We start from the raw sequence: 14,760 nt of genomic DNA, 5'->3' as shown, positions 1-14,760 counted from the left end.
TATAAACAGACATCACACGATATCTGCCTGCACACACACACACATACACACACACACACTCACACTCTCACACACACAGACACACACAGACTCACCATCCCCCGGCTCGGCTCCAGTCCTCCTGCTCTTCTCCGGGGCAGCACTGCAGGCCGGGTGCGCACTGCGTGACGTCACAGCTAGGAGACACGGCTGCACATACAGTTAGGTCCATATATATTTGGACAGAGACAACATTTTTCTAATTTTGGTTCTAGTCATTAGCACAATGATTATAATGAGGGCAATCTGGGCTAAAGCCCGGGGTCCTGAACCTCCAGGGGGCCCGGGGCTTCGGGGTGTCTATGGCCAGATTGCCCTCATTATGCAGTTAGGTCCATATATATTTGGACAGAGACAACATTTTTCTAATTTTGGTTCTAGACATTACCACAATGAATTTTAAACAAAACAATTCAGATGAAGTTGAAGTTCAGACTTTCCGCTTTCATTTGAGGGTATCCACATTAAAATTAGATGAAGGGTTTAGGAGTTTCAGCTCCTTGACATGTGCCACCCTATTTTTAAAGGGACCAAAAGTAATTGGACAGATTAAATAATTGTAAATAAAATGTTAATTTCTAGTACTTGGTTGAAAACCCTTTGTTGGCAATGACTGCCTGAAGTCTTGAACTCATGGACATCACCAGACGCTGTGTTTCCTCCTTTTTGATGCTCTGCCAAGCCTTCACTGCAGTGGTTTTCAGTTGCTGTTTGTTTGTGGGCCTTTCTGTCTGAAGTTTAGTCTTTAACAAGTGAAATGTATGCTCAATTGGGTTGAGATCAGGTGACTGACTTGGCCATTCAAGAATATTCCACTTCTTTGCTTTAATAAACTCCTGGGTTGCTTTGGCTTTATGTTTTTGGTCATTGTCTATCTGTAGTATGAAACAACGACCAATCAGTTTGGCTGCATTTGGCTGGATCTGAGCACACAGTATGGCTCTGAATACATCAGAATTCATTCAGCTGCTTCTGTCCTGTTTCATATCATCAATAAACACTAGTGACCCAGTGCCACTGGCAGCCATGCATGCCCAAGCCATCACACTGCCTCCGCCGTGTTTTACAGATGATGTGGTATGCTTTGGATCATGAGCTGTACCACGCCTTCGCCATACTTTTCTCTTTCCATAATTCTGGTAGAGGTTGATCTTGGTTTCATCTGTCCAAAGAATGTTCTTCCAGAACTGTGCTGGCTTTTTTAGATGTTTTTTTAGCAAAGTCCAGCCTAGCCTTTTTATTCTTGATGCTTATGAGTGGCTTGCACCGTGCAGTGAACCCTCTGTATTTACTTTCCTGCAGGCTTCTCTTTACGGTAGATTTGGATATTGATACGCCTACCTCCTAGAGAGTGTTGTTCACTTGGTTGGCTGTTGTGAAGGGGTTTCTCTTCACCATGGAGATTATTCTGCGATCATCCACCACTGTTGTGTTCCGTGGGTGCCCAGGTCGTTTTGCATTGATGAGTTCACCAGTGCTTTCTTTCTTTCTCAGGATGTACCAAACTGTAGATTTTGCCACTCCTAGTATTGTAGCAATTTCTCGGATGTTTTTTTTCTGTTTTTGCAGCTTAAGGATGGCTTGTTTCACCTGCATGGAGAGCTCCTTTGACCGCATGTTTACTTCACAGCAAAACCTTCCAAATGCAAGCACCACACCTCAAATCAACTCCAGGCCTTTTATCTGCTTAATTGAGAATGACATAACAAAGGGATTGCCCACACCTGTCCATGAAATAGCCTTGGAGTCTATTGTCCAATTACTTTTGGTCCCTTTAAAAACAGGATGGCACATGTTAAGGAGCTGAAACTCCTAAACCCTTCATCCAATTTTAATGTGGATACCCTCAAATGAAAGCTGAAAGTCTGAACTTCATCTGCATTTGAATTGTTTTGTTTAAAATTCATTGTGGTAATGTCTAGAACCAAAATTAGAAAAATGTTGTCTCTGTCCAAATATATATGGACCTAACTGTATAATGAGGGCAATCTGGCCATAGACACCCCGAAGCCCCGGGCCCCCTGGAGGTTCAGGGCCCCGGGCTTTAGCCCAGATTGCCCTCATTATAATCCGCCTATGACCGCACATGTTAGTCTCTATGGGACTGACAGAGATAGCCGAGTACAGTGCTTGGCTATATCCAGCAGTCCCATAAAAAAAATCAGTGGTACACATTTATATGCATGAATACCTTTATTATTAGGAAAGACTTCACAATACAAACTGCATCTCAGATTTTTTTATTTCTCTTGCATCTGCACCCTCCCATCCAAAAACAGGACCCAATTATTTACTAAATGATATGTATGCAAATAGTATCAATAAAATCTTGAACCTGTCCCAAATAAAACAAGTACTTATGCAGTTACAGCGTTGGTAAAAAAATAACGTTATTGCTCCTGGAATGCTACTTTAGAAAAATGAGAAAAAATACCAACTTGGACTTTAAGGATTAAAACATATGCACTATTAAGGGATTATGGTTAGATCACCACTCCAACATTATTTTTTATTTCACCTCTGGAGGGGTATCATTAATGTCTGTTCCCTGCCCCTAGGAAAAAACTTACCTGCCGCCGTCTTCTGCTATTCCCCGTCCCGCTCTGCCACCTTGTGACTGACTAAAAGTCAGAGGTAAAGGTCACAATGTCTCAGTGTAAGTCTATGATATCCTCGTTCTGGCTCTCATAGACTTACATTGAGTAGTGACTTCTGGCTTCGCCCAGCAAACACTAGAGATATCCAGCAGAAGACGGTGCCTAATAATTATTCTACTACACACAGGGAACATGGCTTAGTGTTACCACTTCGGCAGTGAAATTAAAAAAAAAAAAATGTCGGAGTGGTGCTTTAAACACTGTTTGAATAAAAGTATTGTATGATCTTCTGTTTAGAGACCTGGCTGCTCGCAACTGCCTGGTATCAGTAAAAGAATACCACAACCCAAGGAGAATGGTTAAGATTGGGGATTTTGGACTAGCTAGAGATGTGTATAAAAGTGATTATTATAGAAAGAAAGGAGAAGGACTCCTGCCGGTTAGATGGATGGCTCCTGAAAGTCTCGTTGATGGCATATTTACCACTCGCTCTGATGTTTGGTGAGTTTCATCCTATAATACCGGAGTTCTCACTACTTAACATATTATTAAAAACAACTTTTAAGATATTTCCTTTTATATTAGCGTAAAATCAGATGTGATTTTTACTGTCATTTTTTTTAAAACATTTTATGTTATCGGTGCTACATAGTACTGCTGATCGATGTGGGCCAAGGTGCTGATACCCCCACGGATTGCTTAAAACACAGCTCTGAAGTGTGCAGCTCCGACATGAGCTGTGTGCGCAGAGCGTTGTACTGGTTCAATAGTAAGACTATGGTCCATACTCTGCTCTGTGAGAGTGAATGTACAGACCCATAAACTTACTATTGAGCCGTATGCAGCTCTGTGCCCACAGTTCTCCGGAGTCTCGGGACTTAGACTCCCAACGATTAGTAACAATATGAAGCATCTCTTAAAAAGGTTCATAAAAACTCATTGAAATCTGGAATCATTTCTATATCTTGTCATCTGAATCACTTCTTCCGGTAAGAAGACCATCTGTTCATTTTGTCTATTTTCAGAAATCAATAGTACATTTAAAGATAGGAAACTTAATGATATATCTTATCAGAGAAATGTTTCACTCTGTATTCACGGGTAATATCTCAGTGAATACAGATTTTCTCATTTCTGAGATGAGAGATGAAAATTGGTGCTAATAAAGTTCTATGGAGAGTAGCGGAGATGGGAAGATGTAGAGGCCGACACTGGCCACGTTCACACGTCAGCATTTGTTCCACTCCTGATTTTGGTAAAATACTGACCAATCAGAGGAAAAGTGTAATAGAAACACGTCACCACTTCTGTATTTATCACCTTCTCCTGGTTTTATCTTACACATACTGATGTAAAATACTGACCAAATACTCAACGTGTGTACATGGCCTTAGACATTTTGCTAATGTTCTTCTGAAACATCAGTTACACTTTAGGTGATAAACTCAATAATTGACTGTACTGTATAATTAAATCTTTGTTTTATTCAGGTCATTTGGGGTTATTTTATGGGAACTTTTCTCTCTCGGACAACAACCTTATCAAGGGTATTCCAACATGGAGGTTTTACATTTTGTACGTTCTGGACAAAGAATGGATTCTCCAGACAACTGCCCTGATGACATGTATGTGGAATATGTTATATTTTTATTAGTACACAATAAATTGTCTCTGAATGTTAAGAGTTGCATCCAAATTTTGCAAATTTTGCCGTTTTCGCATCAGTTTTGGTGAATCTGGGCAGGCCGGGGATGCGTCGGTGGCGTGACGCCACAGCTCATATACCAGTAATTCATTCTGAGCTGTGGTGTTTCCTACAACAGAAATCTTACTGCAGTCTCTGACTGGAGGAAGATTTTCTGGCGTGGCGCACGGAGGCGCATGGCACTTGTGAGACGCTCTAGATTCATGAAGAGGTGTGCACCTCTTCATGAATCAAGAGTGTCTGTTTCCACCACACCGCCTCATCAAGACTGGTGAGAAATACTTAGTCTGCAAAAAAATGTTTTTGGTTAAATCAGCAACTGCAGTCTATACAAACAGCTAGAAGAGCAAGCTGCTTAAGTCATTACACTTCTTTTTATGGGACTGACCTAGCACTCAGCGCCTGGATGCTGCTCCTGTCAGTAAAGGATATTGCATGTTGCAATTACACCCAGTTATTAATGAAAGTGGGGAATTCTTTGAATTCCAGTTACCCTAAACATGATTCTGAACATGAGGAGCAGAGGATAGAGCCTTTACTTCTCTTTTTTTACTTCACCTTTGCACACTTTCATTTTTAATGCAATCCATCAATGGTTAGCTCAGTGTTTAATGGCTAAAGTTTTTGCATTTTAGCAGACTTTGCTCTTTTCATTTTACCTCTCAGGCCACATTCACACATTCAGTATTTGGTCAGTATTTTATATCAGTATTTGTAAGTCAAAATCAGGAGTGGAACAATCATTGGAAAAGTATAAGGCTATGTTCCCACGATTAGGAATAGCATCATTTTGGACCCAGCATATTTTCGCTGTGTCCAAAACGCTGCGTTCTAATTACCACACTTGTGTTATAGTTACATGCGGACCCACCGCATGTAATAACATTCTATGGTTGAAATTATGCAGCAGAGTCTAGCTGGTGAGTTTATGCAGCATGAAATAGAAGCACAGTGGGCATGGGATTTCTATAAATCGCATCCACTGTGCTTGTACTGTAAAATGCAGCGTTTTGGACGTAGGGCAAATGTGCTGCGTCCAAAACGCTGCTATTCCTGGTCGTGGGGACGTAGCCTAATAAAAACACTTCACCACTTCTGCATTTTTTGCCCACTCATTGTTTTGGCTTGCAAATACTGATGTAAAATACTGACCAAATACTGATAGTGTAAACGTGGCCTTAAGCTAGGGTCAGACGGCCAAGAGAATTGGGATGACTATGCATATGACACTCTGATCCAACTTTGATAAGAGTTTGATCCGAATGTCAGTATAGTGTGATGTGATTCTTTCGGATGAGAGAATCAAAGCACACTGAGGAGAAGGTGGAAAACAAAATTTCTCCATCTTCTCCATTATGTCAGTGCTCGGAAATTGGACTGCACTCAGATGTCATCTGAGTGCATTCCCATGATTTTCACGTACTCCTTAACTTGCATGGCTGAGTGCGATTTGATAATCAGACATGTGCATGGTCCCATTGAATAACATTGGTCCAAGGGCGATCTGACGTTTTGTCGGATCACACTCAGACAGAAAATACGGTGGTGTGAGCAAGCCCTTACCTAGAGCTATTTAGTGTATTTAACATATGGATGATGTCCATGTAGTGTCATCATTTTTCCTATTGCTACGGTATGGTGTATTTCCAGCTTTCCAATACTAAACTCACCCTGCTGTGAATGGTTATATTACTATAGTAATAAATATTATATATAGATAAAGGTAATATTACTATAATGATATAGTATAGAAATAAAGCTATCTATCTATATATCTATCTATCTATCCGTATATCTATCTATCCGTAGATAGACTGCTCAACTGCTTGCTAAGCTTTTTGCCTTAGGACACCATTATAAATAAGTGTAACTTTGCAATTTTGTTACTCTATCTATCTATCTATCTATCTATCTATCCGTATATCTATCTATCTGTCCATATATCTGTCTACAGTGGGTACAGAAAGTATTCAGACCCCTTTACATTTTTCACGCTTTGTTTCATTGCAGCCATTTGGTAAATTCTAAAAAGTTCAATTTTTTTCTCATTAAAGTACAATCTGCACCTCATCTTGACTGAAAAGAACCACAAATGTAGAAATTTTTGCAAATTTATTAAAAAAGAAAAACTGAAATATCACATGGTCATAAGTATTCAGACCCTTTGCTCAGTATTGAGTAGAAGCACCCTTTTGAGCTAGTACAGCCATGAGTCTTCTTAGGAATGATGCAACAAGTTTTTCACACCTGGATTTGGGGATCCTCTGTCATTCTTCCTTGCAGATCCTCTCCAGTTCTGTCAGGTTGGATGGTGAACGTTGGTGGACAGCAATTTTCAGGTCTCTCCAGAGATGCTCAATTGGGTTTAAGTCAGGGCTCTGGCTGGGCCAGTCAAGAATGGTCACAGATTTGTTCTGAAGCCACTCCTTTGTTATTTTAGCTGTGTGCTTAGGGTCATTGTCTTGTTAGAAGGTGAACCTTTGGCCAAGTCTGACGTCCAGAGCACTCTGGAAGAGGTTTTCATCCAGGATATCTCTGCATTTGGCCGCATTCATGTTTCCTTCAATTGCAACCAGTTGTCCTGTCCCTGCAGATGAAAAACACTCCCATAGCATAATGCTGCCACCACCATGCTTCACTGTTGGGATTGTATTGGGCAGGTGATGAGCAGTGCCTGGTTTCCTCCACATATACCGCTTAGAATTATCACCAAAAAGTTCTATTGTCGTCTCATCAGACCAGAGAATCTCATTTCTCATAGTCTGAGAGTCCTTCATGTGTTTTTGAGCAACATCTATGCGGGCTTTCATATGTCTTGCACTGAGGAGAGGCTTCCATTGGGCCACTCTGCCATGAAGGCCTGACTGGTGGAGGGCTGCAGTGATAGTTGACTTTGTGGAACTTTCTCCCATCTCCCTAGTGCATCTCTGGAGCTCAGCCACAGTGATCTTGGGGTTCTTCTTTACCTCGCTCACCAAGGCTCTTCTCCCACGATTGCTCAGTTTGGCTGGGCGTCCAGGTCTAGGAAGACTTCTAGTGGTCCCAAACTTCTTCCATTTAAGGATTATGGAGGCCACTGTGCTCTTAGGAACCTTGAGTAATGCAGAAATTCTTTTATAACCTTGGCCAGATCTGTGTCTTGCCACAATTCTGTCTCTGAGCTCCTTGGGAAGTTCCTTAGTGCATGTCAGACCAAATCAGAATCATGAGCTCAGTGAGCTGTGAGTAGAGATGAGCGTTGTTCTACTCGAACTGTTCGCCAATCTCAAATTCGAGCTGTTTTGGGCGGTGTTCGAGCCGGTCGGCGAACACGAACAATTTGAGAAAAATTCGGCTGTTCGAGGTTATGTTCGATAACTGTTCGTGCACCAAAATCATAACTGGATTTTTTCTCAGTAATGATGAAAATTAATGTTAATACGCAGTTTGAGTGTACAGCGGGGCGGGGGGAGGGGCAGGGGATGGATCTCTGCAGGAACAATGAAGATCTCCATTTTTTTTTCTCTTTCCCGCATTTGCAGTGGGGAGGTGCAATCTGTCAGCCTATCAGCAGCGCACACACGGAGCGAAGTGCTTTTTTTCACACAAGCAAGGGCATGTGTGATTGGCAGTGTATGTCACATGTCCTTGCCCTATAAAACCAAGCCATTTTCCCCGTCGCCACCATTTTCTCACTGCTGCAGCTGCGTGTTAGACGGCACCGCTGTTGCTGTGTGCGCTATACCTTGTTAATTTCAAGCCAATTTTCGCACAAATATACAGATAGCTTGGGAGTAGGGAATAGTTGTGATTGCAGTCCTTTTAAGGACTAGGTTACAGCATTCCCTACGACTTTTATCAGGCAGGTCTGTGCTCTTAAATAGATAGATTGTGGGAGTAAAGACTAATTGTAATTGGAGTCCTTTTCAGGACTAGGTTACATCAGTTCCTATCAGTTTTTGCCAGGCAGGTCTGTGCCAGTGCTGTGCAAGTTTTTTTCACAGCATTTGGCTGAATCTAGCAAAGCTAATCCTTTTTGGCCTATTGCAGAGTGTGTTAGTCAGTGGAGTAGCCTATCTGTGTTGCAAGATATACCACCTGTGTATAGAATACCAATTTTTTTACTGCACCTAGTGAAGTAAAATCTTTTGGGCATAGCATCATTCTATTAGTCCATCTATACTGACCTCCATCAGGTTGCAAACTGAATATAATTTTTTTCTGCATCTAGCTCTGAAAAAATATTTGGGCTTCTAGCAGTGTGTGGGACTTGGTCTATTAGTCCATCTATACTGACCTCCATCAGGTTGCAAATTAAAAATAATTTTTTTCTTCATTTAGCTCTGAAAAAATATTTGGGCTTCTAGCAGTGTGTGGGACTTGTTCTATTAGTCCTTCTATACTGACCTCCAGCAGGTTGCAAATTGAATATAATTTTTTTCTGCATCTAGCTCTGAAAAAATATTTGGGCTTCTAGCGGTGTGTGGGACTTGGTCTATTAGTCCATCTATACTGACCTCCATCAGGTTGCAAATTAAAAATAATTTTTTTCTGCATCTAGCTCTGAAAAAATATTTGGGCTTCTGGCGGTGTGTGGGACTTGGTCTATTAGTCCATCTATACTGACCTCCATCAGGTTGCAAATTAAAAATAATTTTTTTCTGCATCTAGCTCTGAAAAAATATTTGGGCTTCTAGCAGTGTGTGGGACTTGGTCTATTAGTCCATCTATACTGACCTCCATCAGGTTGCAAATTGAATAAAAAAATTTTCTGCATCTAGCTCTGAAAAAATATTTGGGCTTCTAGCGGTGTGTGGGACTTGGTCTATTAGTCCATCTATACTGACCTCCATCAGGTTGCAAATTAAAAATAATTTTTTTCTGCATCTAACCCAGCCAATAGTTTTGGCCTAATACCACAGTTTGGCCACTCAGCTCTGCTCGGTTACCATCCATTGTTTTTTTTGTGCAAACAACTCCAGAGTTGTGAATTAGTTAACCACCAAAATGAGTGGAAAAAGGCCTGCTGCTGGTGGAAAGGGGAATAGGCGTGTTGGGAAGGGGAAAAAAGGTTGTGTCCGTGGGGTAGGTGCAGAAGAAAGACCATCTTCCAGCCAAACTAAAATGTCTACTTCTTTTAGCGGACAATGTGATAAGATCCCTTTCTTACGGCCACGCCAATCGCTACAAATTCCAGATGAGGCACAAAAACAGCAGGTGCTTCAACGGATATCAAGTGCTCCTTTAAGTGGGCTCTCCTCCACATCAACTTCAACATCACAAATACTCCAGTCCTCAAAGGTGTCACCCAAATCGCACTTGCTTCCTCACAGCTCCCAAATCTCCAGCTGCCCGTCTGAGTATGAGGTAGAACAGATGGTTGAGTCTGCAGAGCTGTTTACTCATACTATAGCCTGGGAATCAGAGGTCGACTCCAGCGCTTCTGTGAATCCAGACGAGGAAATTATCTGCACTGATGCCCAGAATCTTTATGAGTCGGATCCAGGACCAGACGCAGAAGGTTCTGACCATAATGTAGACCCTCATTCCCAAACTGTAACTCCTGTTGGTGGAGACAATGAGGAAGACGATGATAAGACTCAAATACCTGATTGGAGCGACAACTTTAGTTTTTTGTCAGGGCAGGAACAGGTTGGCTCTGAGGACGACGGGTGTGATAACGCACAGGGTGATGATGATGAGGTCGGAGATCCCACTTACTGTCAACCCACAGTCAGCCAAGAGATGAGGTCAGCAGAGGAGGTGGAGGAAGATGTTAGTGACGACGAGGTCAGGTTGCGCCTTCCTGGACAGAGACGTAGTACTGGAAGCACGTCAACAACTGCATCCTCAAACACAACTCTGCCTCTCACCACAAGTCGTGGTGGCTCTTCAGGTCGCATGGGTGCTAAGCCTTGCATAGCCTGGGCATTTTTTCAGATCGATAAAGATGACCCAACTCGTGTTATCTGTAACATTTGTCAGCAAAAGCTAAGTAGAGGCCAAAAAATACATAGTTTGAGTACTTCATGCATGAACCGGCACATGGACATGAAGCATAAGTTGCAGTGGGAAGCTCAGTGTGCTACAATGCGGTCTAGCCGGCCGGGCCAACCACCGTCTGCCATATCTTGTGCATCCGCGGCCTCTTCATCCTCTGTGACTGGGGGGACAGCAGTCACACCTGTTTTGGGGCGCAGACCTGCCACCTCTTTACCCGCAACAGCCAGCGTGATTGGCAGGTCATCATTTTCTTTGGAGGTGGTAACACCAGCTGGTCTTGAGCGCTGTCCGACATCGATAGCACCACCTTTGGATCAAGGCAACCTAACATGTCCGCCTGCATCTTCCTCACAGACCGGCAGTTTGCCGGGGACACCCTTATCAACCCCGTCTAAGCACAATAGCCAGCCCTCGGTCCCTCAGATGTGGACAAGTAAAAGACCATTTCCTCCTAGCCATGAGAAAGCTAAGAGGTTGAATTTCACCATCTGCAAGCTCTTGGCTACAGAAATGCTGCCTTTCCGCCTGGTGGACACAGAGGATTTTCGAGACCTTATGTCCGTCGCAGTGCCCCAGTACCAGATGCCCAGTCGGCACTACTTCTCAAAGAAAGGTGTGCCTGCGCTCCACCAGCATGTCGCACACAACATCACCGCTTCTTTGAGAAACTCTGTGTGTGACAGGGTGCATTTCACCACAGACACTTGGACGAGTAGGCATGGACAGGGGCGTTACATGTCGCTGACTGGGCACTGGGTAACTATGGTGACAGCAGGACAAGGGGCTGCTGTCCAAGTCTTGCCGTCCCCACGAGTTGTGCGTCAATCCTCTTTATGTCATTTTTCCTCCACTGCTTCTGCCTCCTCAACCTCCTCTCGGTCTTCCACCTGCACCCAAAGCCTGTCTGGTCATGCCACAAGCTTTCTAACTGCGCAGAAGGGATCCTGCACACCTCCTTACTATGCTGGCAGTAGGGCTCAACGTCATCAGGCGGTTTTTACATTGAAATGTCTGGGAAATGTGAGTCACACAGCTGAGGAGTTGTGGTCAGCTCTGGAGAACCAATTTCATGAATGGTTGTCTCCACTGGACCTGAAACCAGGGAAGGCCGTGTGCGACAATGCTGCAAACCTGGGTGCGGCCCTTCGCCGGGGCAATGTCACACACGTGCCTTGTATGGCTCACGTGTTGAACCTGGTTGTCCAGCAATTTTTAGCCCACTATCCCAGACTAGATGGCCTTCTGCAGAGGGCACGGCCGCTGTGTGCTCACTTCCGCCGTTCGCATCCCGCAGCTCAGCGACTTACATCTCTACAGAAGTCGTTGGGCCTGCCACTTCACCGGCTAAAATGCGATGTGCCTACCCGGTGGAATTCAACTCTGCACATGTTGCAGCGACTGTGGCAGCACCGACAAGCCCTGGTGCAATACGTTCTGACGTATAGCCTGGGCCAACGAGATTCAGAGGTGGGGCAAATCACGCTGGAGGAGTGGTCTCAGATCAGGGACCTATGCACCCTTCTGCACAGTTTTGAAATGGCGACGAAGATGTTTAGTGCTGACTATGCCATTATCAGCATGACTATTCCGGTGATTTACATGCTGGAGCACATGTTAAACAGAATTCGGAGTCAGGTGGTGGCACAAGAGGAGGTGGAGGAAGTAGAGGAGGAGGAGTTGTATGCGGAAGGGCTAACATCTGCAAGGTCCAGACGGTCGGCAGCACCAGGGCGGCAGGCATGTGAGGGTGGGGGAGATGATTTTACCAGGGCGCATGGTAGCAGCCAAACTAGTGAGGAAGGTGCAGGAGCCCAGGAAGAAGTGGAGGACGAACTGATGGAAGACTCATCAGATGAGGGAGACCTTGATCACATTTCTGTTGTGCAAGGTTGGGGGGAGAGGACAGAGGAAGGAAGCATGATTGTTACCTCGCCACCAACACAACAGGGACTTGGTGCTCCTGGATGCGCAACACACATGAGTGCCTTCTTGCTGCACTACCTGCAACATGACCCTCGAATTGTGAGAATTAGAAATAATCCTGACTACTGGGTTGCCACACTGTTAGATCCCCGGTACAAAAGTAAATTTGCAGAAATTATTCCTGCCATAGAAAGGGATGCACGCATGCAGGAGTATCAGCAGAGACTGTTGCAGAATCTTACATGTGCTTTTCCACAAAATACCAGTGGTGCACGTAGTGAATCTCACAGTTCCAACTTGCCAACCGTGGGACCGTCAAGTGTTCAGCACTCAAACCGTAACAGAACCACAGTATCTGCTGGTAACATCAATTTTGCGGAATCATTTCACCACTTTTTTAGCCCATCCTTTGCAAGGCCACAGGAGACAAGAAGTCTGACACATAGTCAACGCCTAGAGACGATGGTACAGGAGTATCTCCAAGTAAACATTGAAGCCACGACTGTGTCACTGGACCCTTGCTCTTTTTGGGCTTCCAATCTGGATAAATGGCCGGAGCTAGCCACTTACGCCTTGGAGATCTTGTCATGCCCCGCAGCCAGCGTTCTGTCTGAACGTGTGTTCAGCGCTGCTGGTGGTGTGCTGACAGATAAGCGCACGCGGCTCTCCACTGATAATGTAGACAGACTCACGTTCATAAAGATGAACAAATCATGGATCCGAAACGACTTTTCTACCCCTGTGTCATCCTGGGGAGAGTAAAAGCTTGATGATTGGTTAAAATCACCCTACCAACCGTTTTAAGCTTTCAAATTACTAATCATGTTTATCTGTATCTTGACTGGAAAATAATTTGGGCTTTGTAGCAGTGTGCAGCACTGATCCTATTAGGCCATCTATAATAAGCTTCACCAGATTTAAAATTAAAAATAATTTTTAGCTGCATCTAGCCCGGAAAATAATTTTGGGGCTCCGAGATGCGCAAGACACATAAGTGCCTTCTTGCTGCACTACCTGCAGCATGACCCTCATATTGTCAGAATTCGAAGTAATCATGACTACTGGGTTGCCACACTCTTAGATCCCCCAAACTTTTCGATCAACCTTTTCATTTTAATAAAGACCAAAAAAATGGTCATTTTTGAAATTATAAGCATTAGCAGGTTGTTAGAAACTGAAATCAAACAGTTTTCAACTCAAAACTTTATTCTAGGTGATGTTACATTTTCACATAGGACCCCTTGTTCGAAAGGAGCTTCTGAACTCTCTCGTCCATTGAATTTGTCAGGTTTTGGATGGTTTCTGCTTCAATTGTTTTGCATGAGGACAGAATACCCTCCCAGAGCTGTTGCTTAGATATGAACTGCCTCCCGCCATCATAGACACTCCTTTTAATGATGCTCCAAAGGTTCTGAATGGGGTAGAGGTCAGGGGAGCATGGGGGTCACACCATAAGTTTGTCCCCTTTTATGCCCATATCAGCCAGAGATGCAGATGTTTTATGTGCAGCATGAGATGGTGCATTATCATGCAGAAAAATGATCTTGCTGTGAAATACACGGTTCTTCTTCTTGAACCATGGCAGGAAGTGCTGTTTGAGAAAATCCACATACATTATGGAGTTCATCTTTAGCGCCTTCAGGGATCCTAAAGGGGCCGACAATCTCTCTCCCCATGATTCCAGCCCAAAACATTACTCCACCTCCTCCTTGTTGGCGCTGTAGCCGTGTTTGCGTGGGGTGTCCATCAACCAGCCATCCTCCACTCCATTCATCTGGACCATCGAGCGCTGCACGGCACTCATCCGTGAACAAAACAGTTTTGAAATCAGTCTTCATGTAATGTTTGGCCCACTGGAGCCGTTTCTGCTTGTGTGAAGTGGATAGAGGAGGTCGACAGGATGGCGTATGCACAGCTGCAAACCTCTGAAGGACCCTGCATCTTGTTGTTCGGGGGACGTTGGAGGCACAAGCAGCTTCAAAAACTTGTCTGCTGCTATGACAAGGCTTTTTTGCCGCTGCTCTTTCAACCTGACGTAATTGCCTGTAGGAAAGAGTCCTCAATTTGCCCTTATCAGCACGCACACGTGTGTACTGTGAATCAGCTACATACTTCTTGATTGCCAAGACACTTCATCCTGATCATCGCACAATGTTGATTGTAGTCATGCCTTGACCTAAACACTCCACAATTTGTTGCTTCTCAGCAGCCGACACATCCTTTTTCTTTCCCATTTTGGCAGAAAATGTAGGCTGCTTAATAATATGAGAGAGCCTTCTTAAGTAGTCTTGCCTTTCATTGGACACACCTGCCAAACTAATTAGCACAGGTGTCTGCAATTGCTTACAGTGATATAAAGAGCCCTGACACACATCACCATCAATGAGTTTAACTGACAAACAAACAAATTCTTCCCTTATCACTCCTAAACACTTTTTGCATAATAATTTCGAACGCGGTGTACATGTGCTTTTCCACAAAACACCAGTGGTTCACGTAGTGAATCTTACAGTT

At 43.9% G+C, this 14,760-nt stretch overlaps 1 protein-coding gene across 2 annotated transcripts in view; it reads left to right on the top strand.

The window, feature by feature from the left end:
• The window catches only part of ROS1 (ROS proto-oncogene 1, receptor tyrosine kinase), a 422,859-nt gene that overhangs the window by 317,219 nt on the left and 90,880 nt on the right, over positions 1–14,760 (top strand). For both annotated transcript variants that reach the window (XM_073675912.1, XM_073675911.1), the window contains 2 exons: positions 2,934–3,137; positions 4,127–4,261. In XM_073675912.1, coding sequence (XP_073532013.1) covers positions 2,934–3,137; positions 4,127–4,261 — 339 coding nt within the window. The remainder of the gene's footprint in view (positions 1–2,933; positions 3,138–4,126; positions 4,262–14,760) is intronic.

This window comes from Phyllobates terribilis, unplaced genomic scaffold (genome assembly GCF_046119375.1).
Source record: "Phyllobates terribilis strain yellow unplaced genomic scaffold, ASM4611937v1 Scaffold_3__8_contigs__length_932513732, whole genome shotgun sequence".
NCBI classification, from domain to species: domain Eukaryota; kingdom Metazoa; phylum Chordata; class Amphibia; order Anura; family Dendrobatidae; genus Phyllobates; species Phyllobates terribilis.
Note: the sequence above shows the minus strand (reverse complement) of the source record. Positions and strands in the feature narration are given on the sequence as shown.